At 46.9% G+C, this 11,751-nt stretch overlaps 4 protein-coding genes across 4 annotated transcripts; all 4 read left to right on the top strand.

Annotated features, from left to right (window-relative positions):
* The first annotated feature begins 1,379 nt into the window (after positions 1-1,379).
* Positions 1,380-2,119, top strand: Pmar_PMAR019919 (hypothetical protein). Its single transcript, XM_002786194.1, has 4 exons — positions 1,380-1,502; positions 1,555-1,650; positions 1,704-1,791; positions 1,842-2,119. Exons 1-4 carry the CDS (start codon positions 1,408-1,410, stop codon positions 2,064-2,066), a joined length of 504 nt encoding a protein of 167 aa, XP_002786240.1. The 5' UTR covers positions 1,380-1,407; the 3' UTR covers positions 2,067-2,119.
* A 1,487-nt stretch (positions 2,120-3,606) lies between these two features.
* Pmar_PMAR019918 (hypothetical protein) lies at positions 3,607-6,286 on the top strand (the record flags this gene model as incomplete). The annotated part of the gene is made up of 12 exons (XM_002786193.1): positions 3,607-3,741; positions 3,795-3,901; positions 4,324-4,434; positions 4,673-4,775; positions 4,910-4,973; positions 5,108-5,230; positions 5,281-5,393; positions 5,629-5,826; positions 5,936-6,005; positions 6,053-6,074; positions 6,124-6,181; positions 6,206-6,286. 12 exons carry the CDS (start codon positions 3,607-3,609, stop codon positions 6,284-6,286), a joined length of 1,185 nt encoding a protein of 394 aa, XP_002786239.1.
* A 91-nt stretch (positions 6,287-6,377) lies between these two features.
* Pmar_PMAR019917 (latent nuclear antigen, putative) lies at positions 6,378-7,183 on the top strand (the record flags this gene model as incomplete). Its single annotated transcript, XM_002786192.1, has 5 exons — positions 6,378-6,493; positions 6,535-6,638; positions 6,822-6,910; positions 7,000-7,074; positions 7,115-7,183. The coding sequence occupies 5 exons, from the start codon at positions 6,378-6,380 to the stop codon at positions 7,181-7,183; spliced, it is 453 nt and encodes a 150-aa protein (XP_002786238.1).
* A 1,137-nt stretch (positions 7,184-8,320) lies between these two features.
* On the top strand, positions 8,321-8,634 carry Pmar_PMAR019916 (hypothetical protein; the record flags this gene model as incomplete). The annotated part of the gene is made up of 3 exons (XM_002786191.1): positions 8,321-8,412; positions 8,461-8,494; positions 8,542-8,634. The coding sequence occupies 3 exons, from the start codon at positions 8,321-8,323 to the stop codon at positions 8,632-8,634; spliced, it is 219 nt and encodes a 72-aa protein (XP_002786237.1).
* Between the last annotated feature and the right edge of the window lie 3,117 nt (positions 8,635-11,751).

Genomic DNA, 11,751 nt, shown 5'->3' with positions numbered 1-11,751 from the left:
CTTAGGTGATTCACATGGATCTTCTTCAACCACCATGACCATCTCCTCTTCACGTTGTCCGCTACTTCCTGTTTAGGATCTTCCTCGACAACCAAGACTAAGTCGTCAACAACATCAGGGCCCCGAGATTGAGAAAAACCAAAAGCTTCATCGATACCAACGCTCTCTTCTCGGCCTCCAAGACTACCTAGCCTCACCCGAAGGCGATTGCTTAGTTCGAGACACTCACTCTGCGACCGATAACGCGGACTGGCGAATAGCGAGCCAGCGTCGGACTCGTGGACAGAACAAACGCTTGCAGCAAATCGTGGCGATCCAGCGAAGAACTCATCCTCAACTGTGAAGTGCAAGAAGGTGTTGAAGTTCTCCACGCGAACCGAAGATGGTGATGCATCGGACCCCTGGTCAAAACTGCGAGGTGAAGGGCACCTAATACTTGGTAATGCGGGCGGTCGCCGAGGACTCGATTGGCCTCCAGAAGTTGTTGACGGAGAGTTCATCACTTAGGACAAGGGAAAATTGAAAAGACACCCAAACCTAGCATAGCGTGAATGAACAAGCTATTCGCCACATAGGTCATTCCCGAGATTTCATCTCATGTGATGATTCATTAGTTAGGGCCTAGCGAGTCAGTCAGTACTACAGAGAGTGCCGTTTTGAAACACTAACAGCAAGCCATACGGCTGACAAGGACGGCTGTACGGTTCTTGTAGACCACACTGAAAAGATACGCAAGTTTTACTACCTTTGTTCTTCCCCTCACGATGCTGGACGCAGACAAAGAGACCGTCGTTCACAACGAACGAAGCGGAAATAAAGCAAGTTCTTTCAATCGAGCAACTCGTCTTCCAGTTGAGAATGAAGGATACGTGTCGTCGAATGCGATGCCCTCCAATCTTTCTTTACCGGGCGAGAAAAGGTATATTGGAGTTTCACCCATGATATGAAAAACACTAATGAAAAACATATTTCACCGCTACTGCGTAGTGTGAATATCGCGTTTTCACGGAGTTTTACACCAGTTCACGTAAAGCGGGTGAAACTCCATTATTTTCAAACCCACACGCTAATCATTTTACTGAAATAACTCAGCAACTGGGAGATAGAGAGCTTCCAATGATTCTACCGAAAAGCTAGCTGTTACAGCGACCTGCATGTGGCTTAATAATAAGCCAGCGTTGAAGTTTCGAGTCGTCCTAATTTGTACGACACCATTCCGTCGACCGTACGCGTAGTCCTCGAGACGGGTGACAAGAACATATCTTGAAATCTTGCATTCTTGTGTTACCTTATCGGGATCGATTATGGCTGAGGTGGCTATTCATTTGTAATTTGTAACGCGCTAGATTTATGAGTGTTGTATTCCAGCATTGTCGATCAGTTTAGCGTCTCATCGTTACCCTCAGTATGTCAGTCGACCCTAAGATCATGAAGGCCGCTAAGAAGGAGGGCACTAAGGCCGGTCACGATATCGCTGGTATGTCTGCTATGGGCGGCATGCAGTAAGTTACTCGACGTGTTGGCGACCCTTAAGCCATGTGTTCTGCACTCAAGGTTCTTCGTGAAGGCTCTCTCGTCCGCCGAGGGTGATATGGAGGCTCTTCAGGCTGCCGTCGCTGAGATGAACAACGAGACTGCCGATCTTGGAATGTAAGCGACTAGAAAACTGTCAATTTCGTAAAATTGATTCCGTGTCTATTCAGCATGTCCATCTCTGATGGAACTGGCAAGGTCGCCATTCACTGCCGCATCCCTGCCGCAAAGACCGAGACCGTCTCGGCCAAGGACTGGGTAAGTCCGCGATGCGTTAGAGAGTAGTAGGTCAATCAAATTCTGTTCAGGTTGAGGCATCGATCAAGAGTCTTGGTTTTGAGGTTGCCCCTGAAGCCACTGCCGAGCTAGTTGAGATGACTCTCATCCCCAAGGAGGGTCAGTTCCCCATCAAGATGAAGGATGAGATCATCGGCCAGGCCTTTGAGTTCCTGAAGGCTAAGGGACTCTTCCTCGATGATGACGAGTCTGATGATGAGTTCGTTTTCGGTGATGATGATCTTGGATCTTTCTAAACGTAAACGAGATATTCACCTGGCAAACTTGCTAAGTCGATTTCCATCGTTACGTGCGGAACCCATTGTGTTAGTCGTAATTAATTGGGTTGGTTGCCTGAGGCTTACACGGTGGTATCATCGGGAGCACAATGAACAAGTCAAAACTAGCTTGAAGTGGATGTAGTGTAGCATCCCATGAACTCGGTAGAGAGTTCTAGACAACTACATCAGAGCTCGATTCGTCCGTTGTAATCTGCTTTTGCGAGTAACATTACTCGCTCGTCTTCATCAGCCTCGCTTGAGAACTACAGAACTATTAACGGGAGGGCAGTTCTTCGTGTATATCGAGAATCCGATTGCGTCATAACTCTCTTCTTCACTCCTGAGGAACTCTGTGATCGGAATTTTGTCCATGAGGCTACGTCCGAATCTTGATTAGCATCCAGAGGACTACCGTGCTATGTCGAGGCCTTGTGCAGAGTACATTTATGTTCATTATCACGTTTTCTATTTCTTTATATTTGTTGAGGTTGGTCAATAAGGTTCAGTGGCATTGTTTCTGCAAGCATGCTGGTATGGCTGTGAGCCTAGTCCGCGTTATCCCCTATATTAATAACTCGAGTATATATTGAGGTTAACACTTTCAAGTTTCCGTTCCTATGAGCCTCCTTGCACTGCTCGTCGCATCTTACATAGTGGCGGGTTTTGCCGTATTCAGAGGGCATCGGAGGTTCTTCTTGATGTTCTGCTGGATTGTAAATAGTTGTTCTTGCAGGTCAACCGTTAGTCAGTCGGGGGGCGCCGGGTCGTCATCTTTCTTGCAGGCGCTTCGGATGGAGGATACATCTGCGGATGTTATTGTGGGTTCTTTCAGCAGAAGCATTTGTGAATAATCATCCTCGATGAACGATGATCGTTTCTCCGTGAAGTTGTTAGTTTCATGGTCGCGAGTCTCTAGTTAGGTTCGGAATGCTTTGGAGGAATTCATTGCCAAGGATGAGTTCTTCTTATCGTATTTTGATATGAGTGACATGATGAAGGAACGGTAGTGAATGACGGGATTAGATGCGCGATTGACCGGTACAGACGGAGTGCCGGCCACACTGCCGTATATCATTTCCTGTAGTGTTCACGTTTTGTGAATCTCATCTGACTGAATACTATTTGTTGCTCATCTCGGCTATCGTAAATGCGCGCTTTCATCATTTCTGAGCGATTTATGAATACCCTTGGCTGGACTGTGGCGCTGGTCACTGCTCTTCTAGCGCTGTCTCGTGATCACGTTTTATTATGCTGTTCCCGAGAGTTGCTCCTCGCTAGATATCCGGTATCCGTTTCTATTCGCAGGTTCAGCCATGCGCATCCGATTGAACAAGACATCCAGAAAATCATCCGACTAACACTCAGTGAGTTGTGTATCGATGATTTTTCTATGCGCATCTGCAATGCGCATATAATCGTTTTATTTCGTGGGAAACTATCGTCAGTTGTGATAGGAATTTGCGATATGAAATGTGGAAAATATGTCGGGTATTGTATAAGAGCCTCCAGATTCGAAATGGACTTTTCAGGACAATATGATGGCTACGTGGATGAAGTGAACACGGCGATGAGACAAGCGATGCAGATCTATGGCCGAGATGCTGCGTCTTTCACTCAGAAGGTGTTGATGCCGCAGGTGGAAGAAGACGATGTGAGTTCAATGCGCAACGCATTGCTTGGCCGGCGACAATTGCCACACTGTAGTTGGTCCTGGCGAAGAAAGCTCAGCAAATGACAGGCGTGACGTTGAAGCTGCTGAAGCTCTTGCAGAAGGAGCAACGGCATAAGATGATAGGGACTCAAACTATGCTGTGAGAGCGCGACTATACCTTTTGGAAATCATCGAGACTCGAAACTGCAAAATTCATCCGCAAAGTTGATTTCCGTATTCGACCACCTCCGCTAAATTGATGTCACTATCCGAGAATGAAATTTCGTTACCCGCCGAACCGCTGATCTTATCGGCGGAATGAATCTATCTGATTCTACGGTGAAATTCGGATCCTGAATGCTGCTCTTGGTCCTTGTAGCATAGGTCGTTGGTATTGAGCATGTGCATAATCTTGGTTGATTGCCACTGTTATCATTCGGCGTTCAGACTTGTTGTTCGTGCATCGGCTTCTATTATTCAGAGTGTATACAGTCTTTGTTGATCCCACCTGGGTGAAAGTGCGCTCGTTACGTTTCATGGAGAGCTTGGGGTTGTATGGATTTGCAACACTCGCTGTTGTAGGGACCTCATTGGGAGCGAGTTCAAGCAGCTGCAACAAGCCTACTCGAAGCCTACCGAATTCCGGAAGTCGGAAACTCTGAACGAATATTTGAAAGCTGCATTTGGAGAAATGTGAGAAAACGTTCAGTGTGTGTCACTCCTTACCCTATGAACTAGACAATACGCATCTTGGATATATAACTCTAATCGAGGTCGAAGTCAAATCGAAATGCATGTTCTCGAGCTGTTCTCTTCTTTGTTCGTCAAGTTGATAGATTTAGTCTACTGGGAATTTCAATAGCGCTCCTCGTCATCGGCTTACAGCGGATTCGTGGGTTATTTTCCTTTATGGTTGTGCTCGTGAATTCAGTCCTGGTGATGCTAGCATTGATGAGCGTGTGAAATTGATAAATAAGCACATTGCTGAGAAAACGGAGACAGACCCAGTGCAAGCTGCTGAGCATGAACATGCGGTGAGTTCATGGATCACCGATGAGGAGTGTCTCGCGCACCCGTGTCCGTAGGCAGTCTTGTTGGTCAGCCAGGGTATCCTTTTGAAACTGTTGTTGCTACGCGGGAATACAACTCACATGTGTTCTCTTCTCAGGCGGTTGCCAAGGTGTTCGAGGAGTTGGAGGACTACAAGCCAGGAGAGAAGTTTTACATCCACCGTGAGTGCGAGTTTTATGGGAAGTTTCTGCATCATTTTTCACGAGCTTTTCGCGTCTCCAGCAATCAAACGAACTATACTGAATTCAATGAGCTCTTCTACCCATGTATGTCGAGTTTTTCCCGTTGTTCGCAGCCGCTGGAGCAGAGGACGAGGAGAATTTGGAGCTCGATGCTGATAGAGAAGAACACCGAGAAGATGATGATGATAACGAGGACGTAGGAGAAGATGGGGAAGATGCTAGCTTTATTCAGCTCGGTAGTGACCTGATCGGACATTGCGTGTGCGAAGTGCTTGGGTTTTCCTAGGGGGTTTGGATGCATCGTTTCGAATGGGTAGTCTCACGTATGAAGTGGAGCTGCTCAATAACGAGGGAAGGCTCTTGGAGTTGGCTAAGTTCATTGCACCGCAGATGGACTACGTGAGCCTTAGGATCTTCCTATGATGACTGATCCGGGCACTGCTACAAGAGTACCCTATAGGAGATTGTAGTTCCACGACAGCGAGCGAAACTGTTGATCATAGACAACTCGTGTCGGCGGTCTTTGACTATGGGCCAATTTTAATGCTAATGAGCGAATGGGCAAATCTCTCATTTGTGGGACTCAAATCTCATGAGTAGAGCATGATCGGTCGAAATTGTGATCTCTGTTTAGATACAGGAGCGAATCTTGAGGCATACGACTCTGCTTAAACGTCAATCCAGTCTAGTTGGCGAGCCATGGAGTAACTCTGTTGGGTTGCAAGTGCTTGTCGAAGCTGATGTTTGCTCAGAGGAGGGCGATGCAAGGACTCAGATTAATTACCAGCATCCGTGGCCCGAGAAGACGAAGAAGGTCACCGTCACTGATGGGGTAATTCTAGACTCAACTTTCTATAGCAAATTTAAGTGCCTGGGAGTTTATAAGGGCAACCGAATGATCCCTTGAAATGTCTGACCAAAATATCCAACATGGATCTCAGACGATCATGGGAACGTTCGACATCGGAATTTCAAGGATGGACACGTCGGAGGACGTTGATATCATAGCTCGTAACGACGCGTTATATTCGTTCATCTTGGACTGAATGAGTTTTCAGATAAACCGGATGCCGAGAAACTGTAGGAAACTTAGTGGAAATCATCTCCGATTTCGATTTTCACTTCTCAGCGTTTCAGCAGATGGCGAATTGGTCTATTCTGGGGACGGCGAGTTTGACACTTCTGCAGTGACCGCAGCTCTGTCGGGTCAGGTAACGGGATTGGATGGGATTCTGGATGAGAAGGAAGTCGTTGTCGCAGACTTCTTGCTCTATGAGCTCGGTGTCATCTGAAATTATATCATCGTGTCATAATTTGCTCTTTTTTTGAACTGTATCCGCCTGACCTTTGAGTGGAATTTGCGCAGGGTTGTTGTGTGTTGAGATGGGAAGAGATATGCTCTTCTTGTGCGGATACAGTCCACTTCGAACCTCTCAGGATGCCAGTTCGTCGAAGGAGAAGTATGAAGAGAGCTTAGCTCGTGTCTCCCACCTTTTGAAGTAAGGTCGGCACCGGTTAGATTGATTAGAGTTTCGGTCAGCGATGACGACATGGTGGAAGAGGAAAATCGCGAAAGGGGACCCCAAGAGGAAGAGGGCGACGGTGAGCTACGTGGAGAAGCGGGAGAGCAGGACGAAGCTGAACGTAGAGCGGGATGGCTGGAACCTTCGTGCGTCTATCACCGGAGTATTTCATCGTTCTGTACTTCTGTGTTTTAGAAGACTTTCTAATGTGAGGGAATGCGATGGAAATGATGGCAGAAAAAATTCGGCCAGAATACTCGAATCCGTTTGTTAGTTTGGAGAAATCTGACATGTATTCGTTTAGATGTGACGGAGAAAGACAGTGATGATCAGGACGTAGATGAGGAGGAAGATGAGAACTCGTTCGTGGAGATCGCGAGAAAACGAGAGAAGGTATCTCATTTGCGCTGGCTCCCAAAATACCATGATTTCGGATATAGCGAATTTACCCTGGCGGGAAGCAGCTTTGGTGGTTCTTTCAGCGGACAGCGATTAGTGATGACGAGGATGAGGAAGAAGATGAAGATGAGGAATCATTCGTTCAGGAGGGCAATAAGGTGAAAGTATCTTTGCTAGGAGGCGGCAGATTCTGTTTAGGGTGGGAAGAAGACGGTGAGCTCTCTGCTTGAGCAGAAGGTGGCCAAGAGGAAACTGGTCCGGAATTGAGTCTGGAACACTGTACAGTCGTGATTGAATTAGGTTCGAAAACATGGCGAAACTCCGGACGAGCTCGAGGTAATGCCCTGGGGTTAGAGGGGGATGCGTATTCGAGATTGTGTTTCGACGACAAACGTTGTTCTGTCGCGGAGATTTCGGTATCACTGGCGTTAATTTTGCGGTGTAGGATGAAGACGAGCGAGATGAGCATGAGAAGCAGGAAACGGATATGGACGACGATCATTCCGACGCGGAGGGTCAAGAAGATGCAGAGGATGCAAGCTCCGAATTAAATGTAACTGGGTTGAGCTTGGCTCGGTCAGGCGAGTTCCCGAAGATTGACGTTTTCCTGTTCATTGAGGGAATATGGTGTTCTATGACGCGAGGGACTTCCACAACACTTCTCGACGAGAAATTTCCATGTTCGGTGTTATTTCTTGCATCGAAGACTGAGTGTCACTGATCCTAAGGTAATTTCTCCACTGTGATTGTCCTCGATTCGCTTGAATATCTTTCGTATTTGGACTGCGCGTCGAAGAATCGGGATCTGGTTCTTGTGTCAGCTTATCGATGAGCCCCCAAGAGATATATCAGATGCCTCAATAGAGAATACGCATGGAACTCTGGATATGGAGGAGTGAGAGAAACGCGCTCACATTTCGACAGTATTCTTGTATCCACTTTGCAGGAACGAAGTTCTGCGGAGCCAAGTGTATCTCACGGGCGCGGTAGGTGACGAGCGATAAATTGCGTGAATTTAGTGCATTCTTTGCACCAGAGAGTGGCACTTCGCTTGTCCATGGCCGACAAGAGAGTCCGTGGATTGATTGATGTCAGGATGTTTGAGACGCTGAACAAGGAATGGAAATCGGTAATATTCTCAACTGCGGAGGACGGCATATATTTCCAAGCCTTTGAATACATGACTTGATGAGGTTCGAAGCTTCTGAGATGGCGAGGAATAGGTGCACGGCAGCGCGGATGAATGAAACAGTGCATATTTCCTGCACCGTGTGAAAATTAGAAAACCCGCGTCTAAGATTTTGTCCCCCTATGTCCTTGGCTCTTACTCGTTCTTCGTGTGGAATCATCGCATGATCCGTGAAGGATCGCTTTAACTGAGGCACTTCATGATTCGAGATACTCATGGACGATCTGGTGAACCTGGTAGCCGTCAACTGGAAGAGGGCTTGGAACCGTGCGGGAGTACCCATTATCAACGAGGAAGATGCTTCCCGGTGGGTTGACAATGCAAAATTATACAATTCTTCGATCCGCTTTGGCAGACTGCTGAAGACCTATATCAAGGAAGCTGTTGTGGTGGGTTCCACGGTGTGTGTTGGTCTACTATGCTCAAGTGTTTCTAGGAAGCTCAAGAGTATGTGAAGAGAAAGCACACGGCAGCTGATTCGTTCAGTGAAACATTGGAAAAAGCAATCAGTCAGCTCTCCACTATGTAGTTGCGGGCGAAGGTCGGTTGGTTGTATTTCACGGTATATCAATCTCTTGGTGTAAATTTCACACGTTTCATTGATAGTTACAGCCATCTGTCCGTGTCTAATCTAGATTGAGAACCGCACCCATTTGCAGCTGAAAAGCTGAGAATGATTGTTTAAGACCGACCTTGTCATATGATAATTCAGGTTCCAGAATCTCGAGGGTGTGAGAACGGCGATTGAGAGGTGGACGGTCGACACTGAGAGTCAGAACGGCGAGTCAAGGAGCACTAAGTTTAGCACGTACTAGGATGCCCGCACCGCTCTTTACAATTGCCATCACCCCGATGGCCTTGTATCCTGAATTGGTATTCGAGCGACCTGCGACTCGTGCACAAGGTCTGGTGTAGTTTGTTCGACTCAGGTTCCTCTCGAACGTATGTCCAGAAACCTCAGCGGTCAACGATCTGCCTCTGAATAATCGCGCTATGCCTATTCTTCCTACGGAGGAGTTCTCAGCACGGAGTTGCCATTATTCGGTCCAGGGTCCGGCTTCGTATTCTCTACTTGAGACACATGAGCACGAAGTTAACTGGCCGGTTGCGCGCTGCGCGATTGAAGAACCGTGAGTGGGAATTATTGGACCTGCTGTGGATCAGCATCGTGTCGAATTTTAGTCCCGCTAGGCCAGCTCACATGTTTAAGGTTCGCTATTACTTTCTACTAGTGCTGGAATATTATTTCATATAAGTGTCCAGTGGATGTTATCAAGAGATCTCTCTCTGACGCGTACTTAGTTGGGTGGATTTTGATGATCTGTGGTCCACCTAAAGTGATTCAAGAACCCTATTGAAGAGAAGTTCACCCTATTCCCACACTATATTCTGCGTGTTAATACCTATTTCTGAGGTGGAGCTCATCCTTTGTCTATGTTCGGTCTGATCATTCAGCCACGATTTCTTGGATATCGGGTTGAGGGAAACACGCGGAGAAAACTCACCAGATGTTGGTATCTGCGAAGCCTTTTCATCGCTGGGAATTGATCCAAAAATGGTAGGATCGGTGTATACATTGCAGCGAGGTTTGCTGCGCTTGATTAGCCCGAAAGTGTGGCTTCGGAAAACGATGATGAAATGCCTACGGAACAAGACAGGGAAAAGCAGTTCGAGGAGTTTCACAAGGAGTGGGAGGAGAGAGCGGGGTAGGCTAGTATCATTCTATAGCTGATTATTGGAATACTATGTAGTAATCCTGAAGGAGCTGGTGAGCAGAGATCCACCTCAGAGGCTCAAGATGATGAGTAAGACGCGCCCGAATTGATTTACATTGGGCAAGAACAGCCGATTCTCTTGTCAGTACTGTTGAAGATGTTGAAGAACAAGGCGAGGGCGGAGAGGAGGATGCGGTGGATGAGGGAGAGTGAAGCACACACGAGAGCTGCTTGAGCCGGACATGTCATCTTGTTCCTGGTGGATGGTCTCACCTTGATCTGTGCTGAGTTATGCGCTAGATGCGAATAGTTAATTATCAGCCTGCAAGCACATTGCTGAACTCGACCGTACCTACTGCTGCACGACCAGCTTATACAGAATTTCACCATATTCGATGGTAACGCCACGAACATAGGCACGCCGACCAAACTTTACCATTTCCTGTCTACTGAACCAGTAGACAGGAAATGGTAAAGTATTACTGGACCGGGCTCAACTTCGAACCCAGATGGCAGCAGACTAATTTTTGCTGATATGTTACCCACGGCAGGGAGTTATTGGGGTTTTAAGAAGCAGCGGTCGTTTCTCTATATCGCGATACGCTGCTGGAGTGGTATTTACTCGGAGCTATTCGGCCTCGAGGCCAATCACACTGTTCGTCCCTCGGACACCTTTGAAAACTTGCCATCATCAGTTCCGCTATGAGGCAACCAGGTTTCATCCATCGTAGTTATAACGATTTCAATCTCATACATATAACCTCATAAAGTTATACCTCATTCAACCTCATAAAGTCGGTACGGCTTCTTGGCGGGAAACGGCCCAGCTGCGAATCGTACCATCGTCGCTTATGGGAGAAAAATCGCGTTTTCCGATGTATCGAGGTACCTGTGAGTCGAGTACTAATAACCTCTCGTGTCGATGAATATGAGTGCTATAATGGCAAAATTATAGGCTCTAAAGACTACTGTAGGGTCGTGGAGGTACGCTAGCTGTACGATTTTTTCCTTGCTACCTCCGACATCGGACGACTAGAGATGAAGCATGTGACTCTGCGACTAATGCCCGGGTAGCTTATTCACATCAGCTCGCTGACCCATCTTCTGATCTGTATTGCCAAACTCAGATTCCAAGTTCGAGCTCTGGTCAATACCACTCATCACCAGCGTCTACCGCATTTCTATCTGGTAGAATGTTATACGTGGTGTGGTAAGAGCGGCGAAAACGACCCAAGTGCATGAAGGAGAAAGATCGAATAGTTATCTGATGCAAATCAACTGTGACCTCCGTTGTCACCGAGGAAAGAACAATATCCTGTTCTTTATGACCTCGAGACATCCTATAGTATTTCCAGATATTGCGTTGAAGAGTAACTGATATATCGATCTATAAGCTCAATATCTGCTGTCTATGATAGACAATGCAAATCGGATGCGAGAAGCACTGATTATAAGTCACTGTTTACTTGATCAAGGAATGTGCCCAGTTGTATTATACTACTCATCAGAAGTCTCTCGGTAGTTGGACGTCAAAAGAAACTCCGACATCCAAACACCCAACTAGATATGATCAAGGTATAATCGTGGGAAGGACTGATAGCTATCGCCATTCGATGGAATCAGAAAAAGGAAATATTTGGTAATTGTCCTGATCTCGTCAACAGGACCATGTTAGTCAACATCTCTCATCCGAGTACAGTAGACAATTCTGTGCATACGTACTTCTTCGTCTGTGCGCTGTACGTGAGAACACTGCACGCGTAAACACAGTCCTACCTTCGCCTTACGATCGGTACGATTGGTTCTGACAGTCTACACTGTACGTCCCTAACCTATAAGACCACCTTGTGTTACACCAGTTACGGGACAGTAATTGAACACTCGTTGGGTAATCGAAATCTAACCTATCGACACTAACTTTTCAAAATTTT

Source organism: Perkinsus marinus (genome assembly GCF_000006405.1).
Source record: "Perkinsus marinus ATCC 50983 genomic scaffold scf_1104296931854, whole genome shotgun sequence".
NCBI lineage: Eukaryota > Perkinsozoa > Perkinsida > Perkinsidae > Perkinsus > Perkinsus marinus.
The sequence above is the reverse complement of the archived record's forward strand: the minus strand, read 5'-3'. Positions and strand labels throughout refer to the sequence as shown.